Source organism: Triturus cristatus, chromosome 11 (assembly GCF_964204655.1).
Source record: "Triturus cristatus chromosome 11, aTriCri1.1, whole genome shotgun sequence".
NCBI lineage: Eukaryota > Metazoa > Chordata > Amphibia > Caudata > Salamandridae > Triturus > Triturus cristatus.
This window is the reverse complement of record NC_140594.1, coordinates 753,791,342-753,806,852: the sequence shown is the minus strand read 5'-3', so window position 1 is coordinate 753,806,852 and position 15,511 is coordinate 753,791,342. Positions and strand designations below refer to the sequence as shown.

Sequence of the window (15,511 nt, the reverse complement as noted above, 5' to 3'; positions counted from 1 at the left end):
GCTCCTGCCCCGTTCACTGCTCCTGCCCCGTTCACTGCTCCTGCCCCGTTCACTGCTCCTGCCCGTTCACTGCTCCTGCCCGTTCACCGCTCCTGCTTGTTATCTACTCCTGCCCGTTCACTGCTCCTACCCGTTCACCACTCCTGCTCATGCCTAATCACTGCTCCTGCCCCGTCACTTCTCCTGCCCTGTCACTTCTCCTGCCCCGTCACTTCTCCTGCCCCATCACTTCTCCTGCCCAGTCACCGATCCTGCCTGTTACAGCTTCTGCCCTTTCACTGCTCCTGTTCAGTCAGTACTCCTGCTCATGCTCGATCACCACTCCTGCCTTGTCACTTTCCCTGCCCTCTCACTTCTCCTGTCCGGTCACCTCTCCATCCCCGTCGCCTCTCCTTCCCCGTCACCTCTCCTGCCCCGTCACTGCTCCTGCCCTGTTCACTGCTCCTGCCCCATTCACTGCTCCTTCCCCGTTCACTGCTCCTGCCCCGTTCACTGCTCCTGCCCTGTTCACCGGTCCTGCCCCGTTCACCACTCCTGTCCTTTCACCGCTCCCGCCTGGTTACTGCTCCTGCCTAATCACCGTTCCTGCCCCGTCACTTCTTCTGCTTCGTCACTTCTCCTGCTTCGTCACTTCTCCTACCCCGTCACCTCTACCGCCCGGTCACCTCTCCTGCCCGGTCACCACTCCCGCCCGGTCACCACTCCTGCCCGGTCACCACTCCTGCCCGGTCACCACTCCTGCCCGGTCACCACTCCTGCCCGGTCACCTCTCCTTTCCTGTTGCCTCTCCTGCCCTGTCAGTGCTCCTGCCCCATCACTTCTCCTGCCCCATCACTGCTCCTGCCCTGTCACTTTTCCTGCCCCGTCACCGCTCCTGCCCGTTCACTGCTCCTGTCCGGTCAGCAGTCCTGCTCATGCCCGATCACTGCTCCTGATCCATCACTTCTCCTGTCCCATCACTTCTCCTGCCCCATTCACTGCTCCTATCCGTTCACTGCTCCTATCCGTTCACTGCTCCTGCCCGGTTACCGCTCCTGCTCATGCCTAATCACTTCTCCTGCCCCATCACTTCTCCTGCCCAGTCACTTCTCTTGCCCCGTCACCTCTCCTTTCCTGTCGCCTCTCCTATCCCCTCACTGCTTCTGACCCGTCACTTCTCCTACCCTGTCACTTCTCCTGCCCACTCACTTCTTCTGCCCCATCACTTCTGCTGCCCGTTACTTCTCCTGCCTGGTCACCACTCCTGTCCCATCACCTCTCCTTTCCTATCGCCTCTTCTGTCCCGTCACTGCTCCTGCCCTGTTCACTCTGTCTACAGCATTGACAAATTACACAAGGTGGCAAATTCCCCACAGTACGCTGTTTGGGGAAAGCTCCTCTGTAATCACTAACTACGATCTCACTTGCACATGATATGCTAAAGGCAGGCGGCGGGCGCATTGTCATTCGAAAGTGGATAATGTGCCTCAATCTGAATGACAATGCGCCTGCCCACAGTCTGTGCGAGCTCAGGGAGGGGCTGCTGCAGCCTCTGGAGTTCAGCAGAGAAGTGCGAGCTGGCCCCTGAGAACTTTTAATCTCTTGGGGCTTCTCGCAGGGACCGCTGTAATTAATGTCCAAAATTATGGACAAAAGGTGTCCATAAAAGGAATGATTACGGACAACGGACATCCCATCAAAATGACGAACGGTCCGTGCAATTTATGGACGGTTGGTCACCCTAACCATACCTGGTCATTATTAATGCTGAACTGTGACTCTTGGGCTGCTAGCAGTGGTGTGCCATGCTTCTTGCGGTTTCTTGCACAACGCCTTTCTCTGACAGAGCCTTCTCCTGCGGTGTAGATAACGTCACTATGGGTAAATCTGTCCAAACTATACTACGACTCCCACCGGGCCTAGAGGGTGGTTGAGGCTGTGTCTGAGGCGCTTGATGTGGCTGGCCCATTTTCGGAGGAGTATTCGGGCTTGGCAGATGTGAAGATCCTGCTGCTGGCGATGCAAGTAAGCCTGACTTCAGGTGAAACCACAATGGATTCCATGAGTATCGGGATGGACGCCATTACTCTCAAAGTAGATGAATATGATGGTCGCCTCCAGGAGGCCGAGCAGCACATCTCTATGGTCAATGACACTCTGTATTCCTGTGGCGAAAGTCTTCAAAGGTGATAGCAGCTAAAAATTCGGGTTTCGAAGCGCACTTCTGCTGGAATAATCTTCACATCTTGGGAGTGCCTGAATCCATAAAAAAGGGTAAATTAGAGGACTATGTGGAGAAAATGCTAATAACCCTATTTGAAGCAGATTCTTTTTTACATCTTCTCATCGTAAAGCGTGCGCATTGTACCTTGAATGCTCGACCTCAGCCAGGGGCCCCAGCGCACCTGATTGTTGCCCGTCTCCGCGATCGCGACACTGCTCTTCGGATGGCTTTGGAGAAACACACTCTGAACTTTAATGGCCATGAATCACTCTGTTCATCAATCTGTTCCCAGACTTTATGGTGTTGGTTCAAGTGGCGCGCTGTAAATTCATTCTGGTCAAACAAAAGCTCTGACAGGCTGCCATCCCCTTCACTATGCTTTACCCAGCTCGAGTTTAGATCACCGTGCATGGCAAGGATAATTTCTGCACCACTCCCCAACAAGTATCAGAATTTTAACGTAACCATCCTGCCTGTGACCCTGAAGAGGCACACTTGGCTTTTTCGCCCTGCACTGCTTCACCATACATTGGACTGGGCTAGAGTCCATGTACATGACCTGGGCACGCATCCAAAATTTTCAGGCCGTGAGATGGATCAACCCTGCAACTTAGTAGTTTCTCCCTGCACCCTCAGCTTGTCTCTGAGATTGCCACTTGGCACATCCTCCCTGTTTGGAGAGGCCTAGTTCAACTTCCTCTCTTTCATTCTCTCATTATGCTTATACTGTCCACCCACACACAAGCCCTTTAGGTGCTAATTGGTGCCTCTTCCCACTCATGCTGCTAGACCACCAATTTAAGGAGGAGCTTGGGCAGGACATCTCCGAGTTCTTTGAACATAATGAAGGAAAAGTGCAGCTGGTTGGCACAGTTTTGGGGGCCTTTAAGGTCCCCATAAGAGGGTTGTGCCCTGCTAAGAGTGAGATGGGAGTGATGCGCTCACTCAGGGATCATCTATCCAGGTTGGAGAAAGACCTTAAGAATTTAGAAGCCGCCGCTGCGGACCCTCTGTTAGCCCAACAATTTAAATCTGTGCTGTCTGAATATCATGATGTGGCCACTAGAGAAAGCCATTTCCGTGGTAAATATGCTACCTCAAGGCGCTTTCCATAGTCACTGATCAAATTACCTGCTGGTTATCTCTCCCATTGTTGCAAGCAGGGCTTGTCTCCTTAATGAAGATGGTGCTCTTGCCTAAGCTAATGTACTTCTTTCTGAAAATACCTGTCCTGTTAACTCAATCCTTCTTCCACACACTAACAACACAGTAAATTCAACTAGCATGGGCAAGGAAGCAGCCCCACATACAATGGGCACCCTCACATTACCTTTTCAGGAAGGGGGATTTGACGCACTGGATACGGAGCTTTATCTGTGCACTCACGCCCACCATGCTATTCACTGGTACCGTCCAAACCCATTTTTCCCCCTTTCAGGGGCGGCTGCTCAATTAGGGCGGAGGAGTGCTGCCCCCCTGCCACCAGCAGTAAATAAAACGATAATAAAACGGGTGGTGGGCACTCCCTTCACTGCACATGAGGTATTTGGCCAGCCGTCTCAGGCCGGCTAAACCCCTCATGCCCAGTGATTTCTACACCCATACTCTTTCCTATTGGACCAGTCTGGTTAACCCCTCTTCCTCAGCCAAGGCTCCCTTCCTGTTGCCCTTAAAACAGGACAGGTTACCCCACTTCTTAAAAACCCTCCACTGATGCGAACAACCTCAACAACTTCCGCCCCATCACTAACCTCCATTTTCTTGCGAAAATCACAGAAAGATGTGTAGCGAAATAACTTTACCTACATATTAAGGATAATAATCTTCTTGACAATTTCCAGTCTGGTTTCATTCAACACTGCAGCACTGAAACAGCCCTGCTGCAAGTGATCGACGATGCGCTGCTTATACTTGATTCAGGGGAGTCTTGTCTTCTTATTCTTCTAGACCTTTCTGCAGCCTTTGAGACTGTTAATCACAACACTCTCCTTAACACTATTCAACAGAGAATGGGTTTGGAAGGCCCAGTGCTTAAATGGTTTTCCTCATTTCTCTCGGACAGATCCCAAATGATCAAAATAGCGAACAGTCTTTCGTCTTCATTGGCGGTAGGTCAAGGCATCCCTCAAGATTCTATCCTTGCACCCACTTTGTTCAATCTCTATTTGGAACCATTGGGAAATCTCCTAAGTAAATCTGGGATCCTTTACCATCTCTATGCGGATGACTCTCAAATCTACCTTAAGGTGTCTTCCGCACACGATATCTCAATCTTCAACTCTACTCTCAACTCTATTCAAAACTGGATGTTAGCTCATCAACTCATTCTAAATCCTTCCAAAACTGAATTCCTCCTCCTCTCTACCTCACTCTCTTCTCCTCCTGTTCATTCTTGGATGGATCAGCTGGATTTACTAAACAATAAACCTATCGTTGTCAAGAGCACAAAATACCTTGGTGTCATACTTGACAAAATGCTCAATCTACTCTCCCACATCAATTCCATTGCAAAGAATGCACGATACCAACTGCGCCTCCTCTGGAGGATTAGACGTTTCTTTCCGGAGCAAGACCTAAAAACCTTGGTCCAATCTCTGGTTCTCTCTAAATCGGACTATTGCAATTCTCTTCTTGCTGGCCTCCCCAAATCCCACCTTTCCCCTCTTAAATCCATTCTCCATTCAGTGGCTTCTTCTATATTTGGGGCCAAAAGAAGTGACCACATCACACCCATTTTGTCTTCACTTCGATGGCTTCCCATCGAGGCAAGATCAATCTACAAGATTGCCTGTATCACCCACAAAGCCTTGCACAATTCCTCCCCTCGATACCTGGCGAATAATCTGAAAATCTCTGGAGGCTCAAGACCGTCTCGTAATGCGGAAAATTTACGGCTTGAACCCCCAACTTTCAAAAGGGAAAGATCAATGGCTCAATCCTTCTCAGGCAATGCAGTGAGAATCTGGAACTCGCTTCCTCCACTACTCCGTACCACCTCCTCTACCCGGACCTTCAAAACTGACCTCAAATCTCTTCTCTTCCAAAGACACTTCCAGAACTAATACGCTCCCTTTCATGTCCCTCAAAAGTTCTTTCATTATTATAAGTTTGTTATCTATGCCTGTACAATCTTCATCCTATTGTGTTATTTTTTTGTGTGACTGCTATCCATTGTTTTATTTTACCTTTTCTTGTTTCTCGTTTGTTTCTGTAACGTGAAATATGTTATTTTTCTCTTCATGTAAGTACTTGGTTCTACTGTGAAGCGCTTTGACACCTTTAGGTAAAGTCTGCGCTATATAAAAATGCATTACATAAATAAATAAATAAATGAATAAAAAGCTCTCTCCAGTCCCAGCTGCGTTGCTGTGGCTGGAGAGAGCAGGCACAGGCTCCCAGTCTGCCTGGGACCGCAAGTTGCCAGTGCTCCGTCCAATCCTGAAGCTGATTCTCTGCAGGGCAGGCCGGGAGCCTGTGCCCTGGACCAGAAGAAGGATGAGACGATTCGCGGGAGACGGCGGCGGCAAAGTGAGTTTATTTTCTTTTTTGCCCCCCAGTCCCTCCCCACCTCCCACCTCCCTCCTCTGGCCCGGCCCGCTCCCCACTTTGGCAGAGGACGGGCCGCTACTGCGGCCACTTTTGGTTGTAAAACAAGGATATATGGGACCAATTCCTCCTGCTTTCTTCATGGGTGCACACTCCAGTTATCCATCGACTGCCTCGTCTATGCTGGCGTTCACTACGGGTGCGTGTCACAGATGTGCCTCAAAGTGGGTAAGAGGATTTTATATTCTCTGCTTCCACTGGATATCACCCCTTGCTTCCAGTCACACATGAAACCCTGTACAGGCTCCAGCTTAAAATGGGAGTCTTTACTCATTGGGGGGGTCTATATCGTGACGGGCACTTTATTACACAGGCCAATTATTCAGGAGCCGTGCCTGTGTCTCCCATGGATATATTCTTGTATATCTGCTTAAAATGCAATTCCAAGGCGGCTGTAGCAGACTTTTAGGTGGAAACCCCTACATTCGTCACACTTCATAACATGCTTCAAGCCACTAGCACTTGCCAACTGGTCTCTTCATTGTATCATTCAGCACACGCAGAATCTCCAGGCTATCGGAGGCAGGCATGGCAAGAATGGGGGATAGAGCTTCGTAGGGCACTCCCTGATGAGGAGTGGTACTATTGCTGCGCACAGACAGTGCAGATAGCATCCAGTAGTAGACTCAGAATTATTCATTACAAGTTCCTTCATATTGAATTCCACACTCCCGTAAAACGGCATAAATTCGGTCTCAGACCAGACGATTGCTGTGCCAGGTGCAGGATGGTTGGACTCAGATTTTCTTTAGCTGGCTTGGTTTTGTGGCCCGCAACAATCCTATTGGCAGGAGGTGGAAGCTGCTTTCTCTATTATGATAGAGGAAGAACTTCTGCTGACTCCCCTCATGGCCCTTCTTGTGCACGCCTACGACTTGGACGCTGCATATAGGAGATACTTGCAGCCCGGTTCTAGAGGGTGGGCCGGGTGGGCCAGGGCCACCCAATCATGAGCCTTGGCCCTCGCAGAGAGGGCTTGAAGGCAGGCGCGCAAAGCACACGTCGTGTGTGTCAGCCCGGGCCGAGACAGCTTCCCGGGCGCTCACACACACACACAGACAGTTTTAGAGATTATCGCAGCTGCACCCCAGTACTTCACAGCTCTTCAGAAGACCATTTACATGTTAACGAGGCTTTGTTTATTTTTTCACCCCTTCATCTCCACATGGCAAAGGCGACAATGTTCTGCTGCGTGGATATTTCTTTTTCCATGCAGCGCAGGAGAAAATAAGTTTATTTTTTCCTATTCACCTTTCCTGACCCCTGCAGCTGCTTATCACATCAGGCTGTGACACACAGTTTGACTAATGGAGTAGGTAAGATAATGTGTTACTATTTGTTTTTCTTTTTAAAATATGCACAGGCCCAGCAGGACACATACTTCGTGTGTGCTTCATTTAAACAGTTTTTATCATTATCATGGCCGATGCAGGACAACAATAAGACAATAAAAGATGCCCAGATAACGCTGAAGATAAATGATGCTGCTGGAGAGGAATCATTTGTCTGTTAGTAGTTTTTAAATGCAGATGAACTGTATTTTATGTGGAATCTCAGTGGGTTACTACCGTTGTCACAGAGATCCTTGTGCTACTTGCAGTTCAGAAGTTACAATCCTAACAAAGGACAGTGGCCAATGAACTGTCATCAAAGAGCTGCATACAAACATGAATGGTATAGTTAGAACTCCGCTTTCTTTTTTTGTGATATAGTTAGAACTTCCTCAGTCTTTCACTATTCTAATGTTGATAAAATGAGTATGTTTGGGCAGATATACATTTTTATCAGTAAAGCTGACCCCGTGAAATACTCTTTAAATCCCGAGTTTGTGTTTCCCCAGACCAAACCCTCTTAAAATATACTGCCCACCAGTACGGATGTCATGTGATTCCTACACCTTGTAATCCTCATTGGCTTATGTGACATTCCCTGTAGACTGATTTGCATACTTGTATGATTCATTGTCTCTCTCTGTATAATGTGTGCATGGTGTAAAGTACTGACACACACTACACTGATATGAGTAGTGCTATACAACAGATGAAATGCCTATTAGAGAGGGGCTACGTAAAGATGAGGGGCACTGTTGGAGGGTGGCAGTGAGGGAATCCGAAGAGGAGGTCAATAGGGAGAGGGGCTATGGAGCGATGAGGGGCACTGTTGGAAGGTGGTAGTAAAGGTTATTTACGGAGAAAGAGGTTATTGGTGCAGCGCCAAAAAAGACTTTCGCATCAGCGCTAAAGTCGGCCCTGTCATGGCCTTTCTGTTTTTGTTTATTTAATTAGCAGTCGGGTCATAAGGGCTACTGTGGAACATACTTTAAAGTGCGTGCTAATTATAGTTACTGCTATATTCAATGTTTTAAGTTTGAAAGTGATTTTACTAATGTTTTTACTGGGAAAAAATGAAAGTGGAGCCCGACGGTGCCTGATATGGGGCTGGGGCCCAAGGTCAGCTGTGAGATAAGGTGCACTGGAGAGGAGTAGTGGATAATCAAGCCTGTAAGGGAGTGCGTTGCAGAGTCCGGGGTCAGGTGGAGGTAGTAATGAAGAGGGATTCTCCCTGAAGGCTCGCACAGAGGGAGCCTGTAAGGGAGTGCGTTGCAGAGTCCGGGGTCAGGTGGAGGTAGTAATGAAGAGGGATTCTCCCTGAAGGCTCGCACAGAGGGAGCCTGTAAGGGAGTGCGTTGCAGAGTCCGGGGTCAGGTGGAGGTAGTAATGAAGAGGGATTCTCCCTGAAGGCTCGCACAGAGGGAGCCTGTAAGGGAGTGCGCTGCAGAGTCCGGGGTCAGGTGGAGGTAGTAATGAAGAGGGATTCTCCCTGAAGGCTCGCACAGAGGGAGCCTGTAAGGGAGTGCGTTGCAGAGTCCGGGGTCAGGTGGAGGTAGTAATGAAGAGGGATTCTCCCTGAAGGCTTGCACAGAGGGAGCCTGTAAGGGAGTGCGTTGCAGAGTCCGGGGTCAGGTGGAGGTAGTAATGAAGAGGGATTCTCCCTGAAGACTCGCACAGAGGGAGCCTGAGTAGTGTCACTTGCCTGATACTCCCACCTCAGAAACCTCCTCTTCCCATTAAAGGGACATTACATGGAAAAAACACTTTTTGAGAGTGATAATATTTAGAAAGAGATTTGCAAAAGAGTGCGTTTTACTTGGCCTTGTAAGAATAAGAAGAGATAAAGGAGGGCCCTGAAGCAGGCCTGCCCAGACATATATGCGACAAATCGAGCCCGCAGTGGCCCACCCAAATGCACCCTTGGCCCACCCAAATAAAAATTCCTGGAGCCGGGCCTGGATACTTGGCTCTGGGCTTACTGCTGGGTTGTCTGCCGATGAGGCTGAGGATGAGCGCCTACATTTAAGAGCTGGTTTATGGATTCAATATACTGTAATGAACAACTAACCTGGTGTGCCGAACTTTTCCCTTCTGCTTTACGGCCTAGGATATATGGCTCCGTCGGCGTACCTACTTTCTGTCGCAAGCATCTTCCCCCACTCAGAGTGCAGGATCTAATAACTTTTAACACAATGGTGCAGTCTAGAGATACTTGTGTTGATGTTATGGCTGATGGTCCTGTGCCGGCTGCCACACTAGATTTTCTTTGCTCCCTTGTGATGGTTCGCTGCACCTGTAGTTGCTGTATGTGTGGGATAGGTTTGATGTGTAAGTGAGATTCTGCAGTGTATGTCAATATGTGGGGACTGGGGAGGAGGGATAAACAGATACATTTTGCACATCATGAATTTATGTCACAATTATTGTTGTTTTCATTCAATGAAATAAAAAAAATACCCCCAAAAAATAACTGAAAAGTTAGAAATGGATTCTGGTAAATGTTCAGTACCAGAAGTATGACTTCGTCACTTGTGAGTAGATTTTATTTGATCAGATTAACAGATGCAATCAACATCTGTCTATGCTACATGCGAAACGCAAAGATTTTGACCAATTGTAAACGCAAAGGCAAATAAAGAGAGCTTCTGAAAGGAGGAAATGTATTCCTTTCTCACAATATAGCGTGAAAAGAAGGAACTAAACTCCATTTAAACCTGTGAGACTTATCTCTAGCAAACAGACATGACTAGGAAAATATGATGCACACCATGCCTTTGAAAAAACTGTCAACAGCCAAAGAAGAGAAGGATTAGATTCATTTGCTGTCATGTTTTTCTGTATACATCTGAAAAACAACTTTTGTCCCATGAATATTTTTGAAAAAACCCTGCAAAGTTGACCACCCTCTCTACGGGATTAAAGGTGTAGGGGGGTACGTTGTAACACCCCAATGCAGTTGAGGGCATGACATCCCTGGTTCTCTGCCATTAGTTGTATGGAAGCAGTAGAGGGTACGTAGTAACAGGTCCTACCGTGAGTTGTGTAGGTGCAGTTGTAGTGAATGAGTCTCTTTTGTGGTCTGACACCCTATGATGACCCTCAACCACCACCATGTTAACTGATTTTAAGTGTGTTATGTTACCCTAGCCTTAATGTAGGATGGGTTTGCATATGCCTGCTTCTCTTCTGTCCTGTATCTTGCTGTCTTTTAGTAGAATAGTCTTGCCAAGAATAGAAGGTATGGGATGTTGAGGTGCAGTGTTGTGGGTGATGGTGCCCACATGTGCTCAATGTTGGCTACTGAGGGATTAAGTGTATAATGTTATTTGCGTTAGGTGAATTATGACTTTGACCTATTGGCTTTGACGTGGTCTAATGTCATTTTGTTTTCTGACTTTACCTTGCTTTATGGCAGTGCTGACTATTGCCTTTGACATGGTTTCATGTCATCCTTGCTTTTCTGATTCCATCTTGCTTTGGGCCTTTGTGTGCATGGCTTAACTAACTCCAGCTGCAAAGGTGGGGAGGGCATGTTTTGCTTTCCTCCTGTTTTTCACACTTTACTGACTAGAGAGAACTGGTTCTTATCAGAGGAATGTACATGGTCTATCTTGGAGCCATAGCAAAGGCCTGATCAACCGATGCAGTGGCCTTGGAGCAGGCTGGTACGGGCTCTCATGAGAACGAGGGGGCGAGGCTTGCTAGAAGCTTCGTTGTGTTTGAATTTGTATTAAAAAGGGGAGCCTACACTGTCGTGGTGGAAGTTCACGCCGTGGAGCAGACGTGCTGTCACGGAAGAGTGGAGGCTGGTGTCACCTCTGAGCTTTCACCCGGTTCAAGCAATGGACTCCCCTTGAGCAAAGTGGGGTGAAATGATGAAGCAGTAGGTGAGGTGTCTCTGCTACTAACTGTCTCTTGATTCTTTACTGATTCTCTCCTTTCCTTCTTATTTTCTGATTCTTATATCCATATATATATTTCTAGATATATGTTTGCCTTGATTGTGGTTCCAATCATACTATTGATATGTTAGAGTCTGCTATGATAGGTGCATTTGGCTTACTGTGTGGTGCTATTTACAAATAAATACATCCCAGATATACCAATTCGTCTTTTCCTTGTAGCAGGAGGTGTGGACTCTCCTTGGCCAAGTATTCTGTTGTAGAAGGATGGGTGAATTCCCTTCTAGCAGGTAATTGTGTTATAGGAAGTTGTTCTACTCCTTGCAAGTGATGTGCAAAGTATGTTTCGCTCTAGAGAAGTGCTGTGTATATATTGTTTTCTTGCCTTGCCTTTGGGGGAGTGTTGAACGTTTGCCCACCTTTGGAAGTGCTGTGTATATGTTCTATTCCATAAGTTTGGAACTGATATTCCCTCACTGGGAAAGTGACGGTACATACCTTGGTCCAGGGGAGATCTGAGCATTACAGCAGTAGAGGGTAAGTGGTCCCTGGTCCTGCTATGTGTTGTGTAAGTGCAGTAGAGGGTATGTAGTCCTTGGTCCTGCTGTGAAAGTGGATACAGTAGAAGGTGTGTAGTCCCTGGTCCTGCTGTGAGACACCCATTGATATTTTTACTGTTGTCCTTCCTGTTTGGTTAAGGGCATAGTGTAGGGGCATGTGTATTGCACCCTTATGCTAGTGATGGCCTTCCTGTGTGGTTAGAGGCGTGCTACTGGGGCATATGTTTTGCACACTGATATGTGTTGAAGAAAGGGTGAGTGTGGGTCCACCCTGCTGAGGCGAATGACATAAGGGTATTACTAATTTTCTAAGACCTGCAAAGTTTTCATGATGTGATTATCAATGTATTCTAATGTTCATAGGACTGTTGACCATATTGTCTCATCTTTTGTGCTTTTGATTTGATGGTTGTTGAGAAGGAATATTTATGGGACTCATTGATTGTTTTGTTTATATTTTCTATTGTTTCCTTAAGAGGGGAAGATGTGTTGTGACTTGTTTTGTTTGCTATGCATCCTCCCCAAAGTTCTAGGTCCCTGCTGTTCAGCCAGTGTGTGAGGTCATTAGAATGTTGAGAGTGTTTGTGGTTGGATGAGTGTCATTTGAAGGAATGGGCTGAGAAAAAAGAAGGCTGCGCCTGGTGGGGCGTTATCTGTTACTTGCAACAAGCTTAATAAACCTTCATCTTTAATCCATAGGAATTGGCTACGCACCATCATTTATACATAACCACATAAGCCCTACCAAGAGCAGCATTGTGCTCCTCAGCCCATATCTCCAACTGACATTCCCGTCCCACAAACACTCTCTACATTCTAGATGATCACACACATACTTGCTGAGCAGCAGGGAAATGGAACGCTGGGGAGGATGTATTAAGATACAACACATCTCCCCTCTTCATATATAAAAAATGAAAATTACAACAGAAAATATCATAGGACATAAGATGGTGATTGATGAAACCGTCCCATGACATTGGATACAATACTATAGGAAGAATGCATAAAATGGCAAGGGGCCGCAATAGGAAGTAGTACATATTTCTCTATATTCTAGATGACCCCACACACTGGCTGAGCAGCAGGAACGCTGGGGAGAATGTATTAAGGTACAACAGCCTTGCTTAATAAAAAAATGACAACATACGATTCACTGGGAGTCTCGTTCTTTCTTTCTTAAAATAGCTCTATTAAAGACAGTCACAACCTAGAACTGCTATGCATTTAGAATCCAAATGCGTAATACAAGGACAAAGGCTCAGTCACCATGTTATAGTGTGCAGACGTGCACTAAAAGGGAAGTTCGGGAAATGGCGGCATTGACTACAGTGGTACGCTCTAAGTGAACTCTTCGGAATTCCAGGCAACACTTTAGGTGTTCATGTGCTGCACTCTAACTCATTCTTTACCTCCACTCTGGCCAATATTACCTCATCTTTCACGTACAACTTCAGGCCCAGTTTCTCTAGACCCTCATAGAGGTAAAGCGCGTTCTCCTTGTGAAGCTTCCAGGACTTCTCCAGGCCCTTAAAAAGACAAAGGAGCCGGTTAAAGGGATGGTGAAGTTCACTAGCTCAGACATCGAGAAAAACAGGTCATCAGTGAGAGATATAAGGAAACCAAAATTGAAATAATTTTCCGCATCACAAACAAAAACTGAATATATACTGATCCCATTTCGACTTTATCATCAACTGGATTTTCTCCCATCTTTTCTGCTCCTTTTCCTCATCAGTCCTATTCTCTTTCACAAATCTAGCCTAATCCTTCTCCCATTTTACCCCCACATATTTTCTGCACTCCCTTCCACCACATTTTCAGAAGCATCTTACCTGCTCAGCTAGCATTGCCAATCCCTCTCTTAGACTGAAGAAGTTTGTAATAGGCCCGGTGTGGTGATACCTGTAAAGACAGTGTGGTAAAAACACATACATCATTACTCAAACGAACTTCTCATGGAAGGGAATGCACAGTGGTTCTGATTTGTTTCTGTAGTGATAGCTACAACAACAATGATATGCTGGAGTCGTACGCATGGTGTGTGATTATTTTGTCTCTCTTTCCACTAGCACTGATCACAGAATCCCCGACTTTTGAGCGAAGTCAAATGCCCATCTTGCGCCCCATTGCCCTGATCACCAAATCCTTTTCAAAATTGCAGAGAAGTCAACTGTCTATTTTGTGACCCATTAGCTTGGAGGAGATCGAGTACTGTATTAAAGACAAATGTCACCCATGCACTTGTATCTCTACTTCCCCCATTGTCCAGGTTCCTTTGTCAAGTATCCTTCGCCCAATCATCGACCATCCAATCCCTTTTCTCCATGTGCTTTGGCCAATCCCATTTCTTTCCTTTCAGCTTTCAGTTTCTTGCCATGATCCTCACTGCACATACTTTATGCCATGACACTTCACCACCCTCTTCCCCTTTTCCATTTTCAGCCACCCTCCTATCCACTGTCCCCATGTCCTTTCTCTCCTACTTCCAGTCTCCATGCCTCTGTTCTCTCTACCTCCTCAATCCTATCCCCTCTCTTGCCCAGTCTCTGTCACATCTCCATTGTCCGACTTTTCCCACATCGGTGTTTCCGTTCCACATCTTCTGATTTCTTAATGGTCACTCAAGGCTCCTTTCATAATTTACCATTTCTCTTACACCCATCCACTTTGATCCACTACACACCATTTACTTACTTGCATTTTGCTTCTTATTGCCTCATATTTTTTTCCTCCATCACCATTTCATTGTTGTTCTATGGTTAAGACCATTTTAACTATTTGTCACTGTGTCATTGTTTCTAATTTTTTTTCAAATTCTTGTGAAATCCCTTATTTCATTTTTAATCATGTTACCTTTACACAATCCCAAAAGTCCCTTCACCCTTAGCCCTTTCTCCCTTAACCCCTAAACCCTCCACCATCTACATCTAAATGCTTCAGCCTTCACACTTAAAACTTTTACCCCTAAACCCTTCCTCTGTAGACCCTTCACCATTACCCTATAACCCCTTTACCCTTCAGCGCTAAAACATTCACCCTTAAACCCGTGGAGTATAAAACCCTCACCCTTCACCTCTAAACCCCTGATTCTCAACCCATAAGCTCTTATCCCTTTAGCCCTCACCGTTTCACCCACCTCCCCTAAACATTTCACTACCGAACACTTCACTGTTGCACCTATTACCATTGATCCTTAAATCATCACTCTTTTTTCCTAAACCCTTCACCATTCATGTCTAAACCCTTCACCTCTAAATCCCTTCACCAGTCACCCTTTAACTCTCAGCCCTTCACCCATAAACCCTGCACCATTCACCACTTAACCCTTCCGCCCTTACACTTAATCCTTCACTGGTAAATGATTCCCCCATAGCCCTTCCCCCTTAATCTTTCATCCTAAACCTATGACCCTTCACCTCTTAACCCTTCACCTTTCAGTTAAAACCTTTCACAGCTAAACCCTTATCACTTCACACATAACAGCTAAATCCTTCTCTTGTCACCCAAAAGTACTTCACAATTCACCCCTTAACTTTTTATTCCTAAACCCTTGACCCTTAACCTCTAAACTCTTCACCTAAAAAACCTTCACCAATAAACCGTTCATCCATAAACCCCACTCTGTTCACACATAAACCCCAAGCCCTTCACCCTAATATACACGAGTCTTCACACTTAAATCCTTCATTCCTTAGCCCCTCATTAATCATCCTTACCATTAAACCTTCAGCATTAGATTCTCCACCTTTAAACCCTTCACACTTGAGCCCTTTGCATCTAAACCCTCAGCCTTCCATCCCTAAGTCATGCCTTCTTTGCCATTAACCCTTTAACTAATCACTCCTGAATCCTTCACCATTCAAAACCATTCACCCCTCAATCCCTTCACCAGTCACCTTTAAACTC

At 46.4% G+C, this 15,511-nt stretch overlaps 1 protein-coding gene across 1 annotated transcript in view; it reads right to left on the bottom strand.

Moving 5' to 3' along the window:
- AGXT (alanine--glyoxylate aminotransferase) overlaps positions 1 to 15,511 on the bottom strand; it is a 419,131-nt gene that overhangs the window by 18,917 nt on the left and 384,703 nt on the right. The window contains exons 4-5 of the mRNA XM_085634419.1: positions 13,438 to 13,507; positions 13,036 to 13,131 (exon numbers count right to left, since the gene is read on the bottom strand). Of these exons, the coding sequence (XP_085490545.1) occupies positions 13,036 to 13,131; positions 13,438 to 13,507 (166 nt within the window). The remainder of the gene's footprint in view (positions 1 to 13,035; positions 13,132 to 13,437; positions 13,508 to 15,511) is intronic.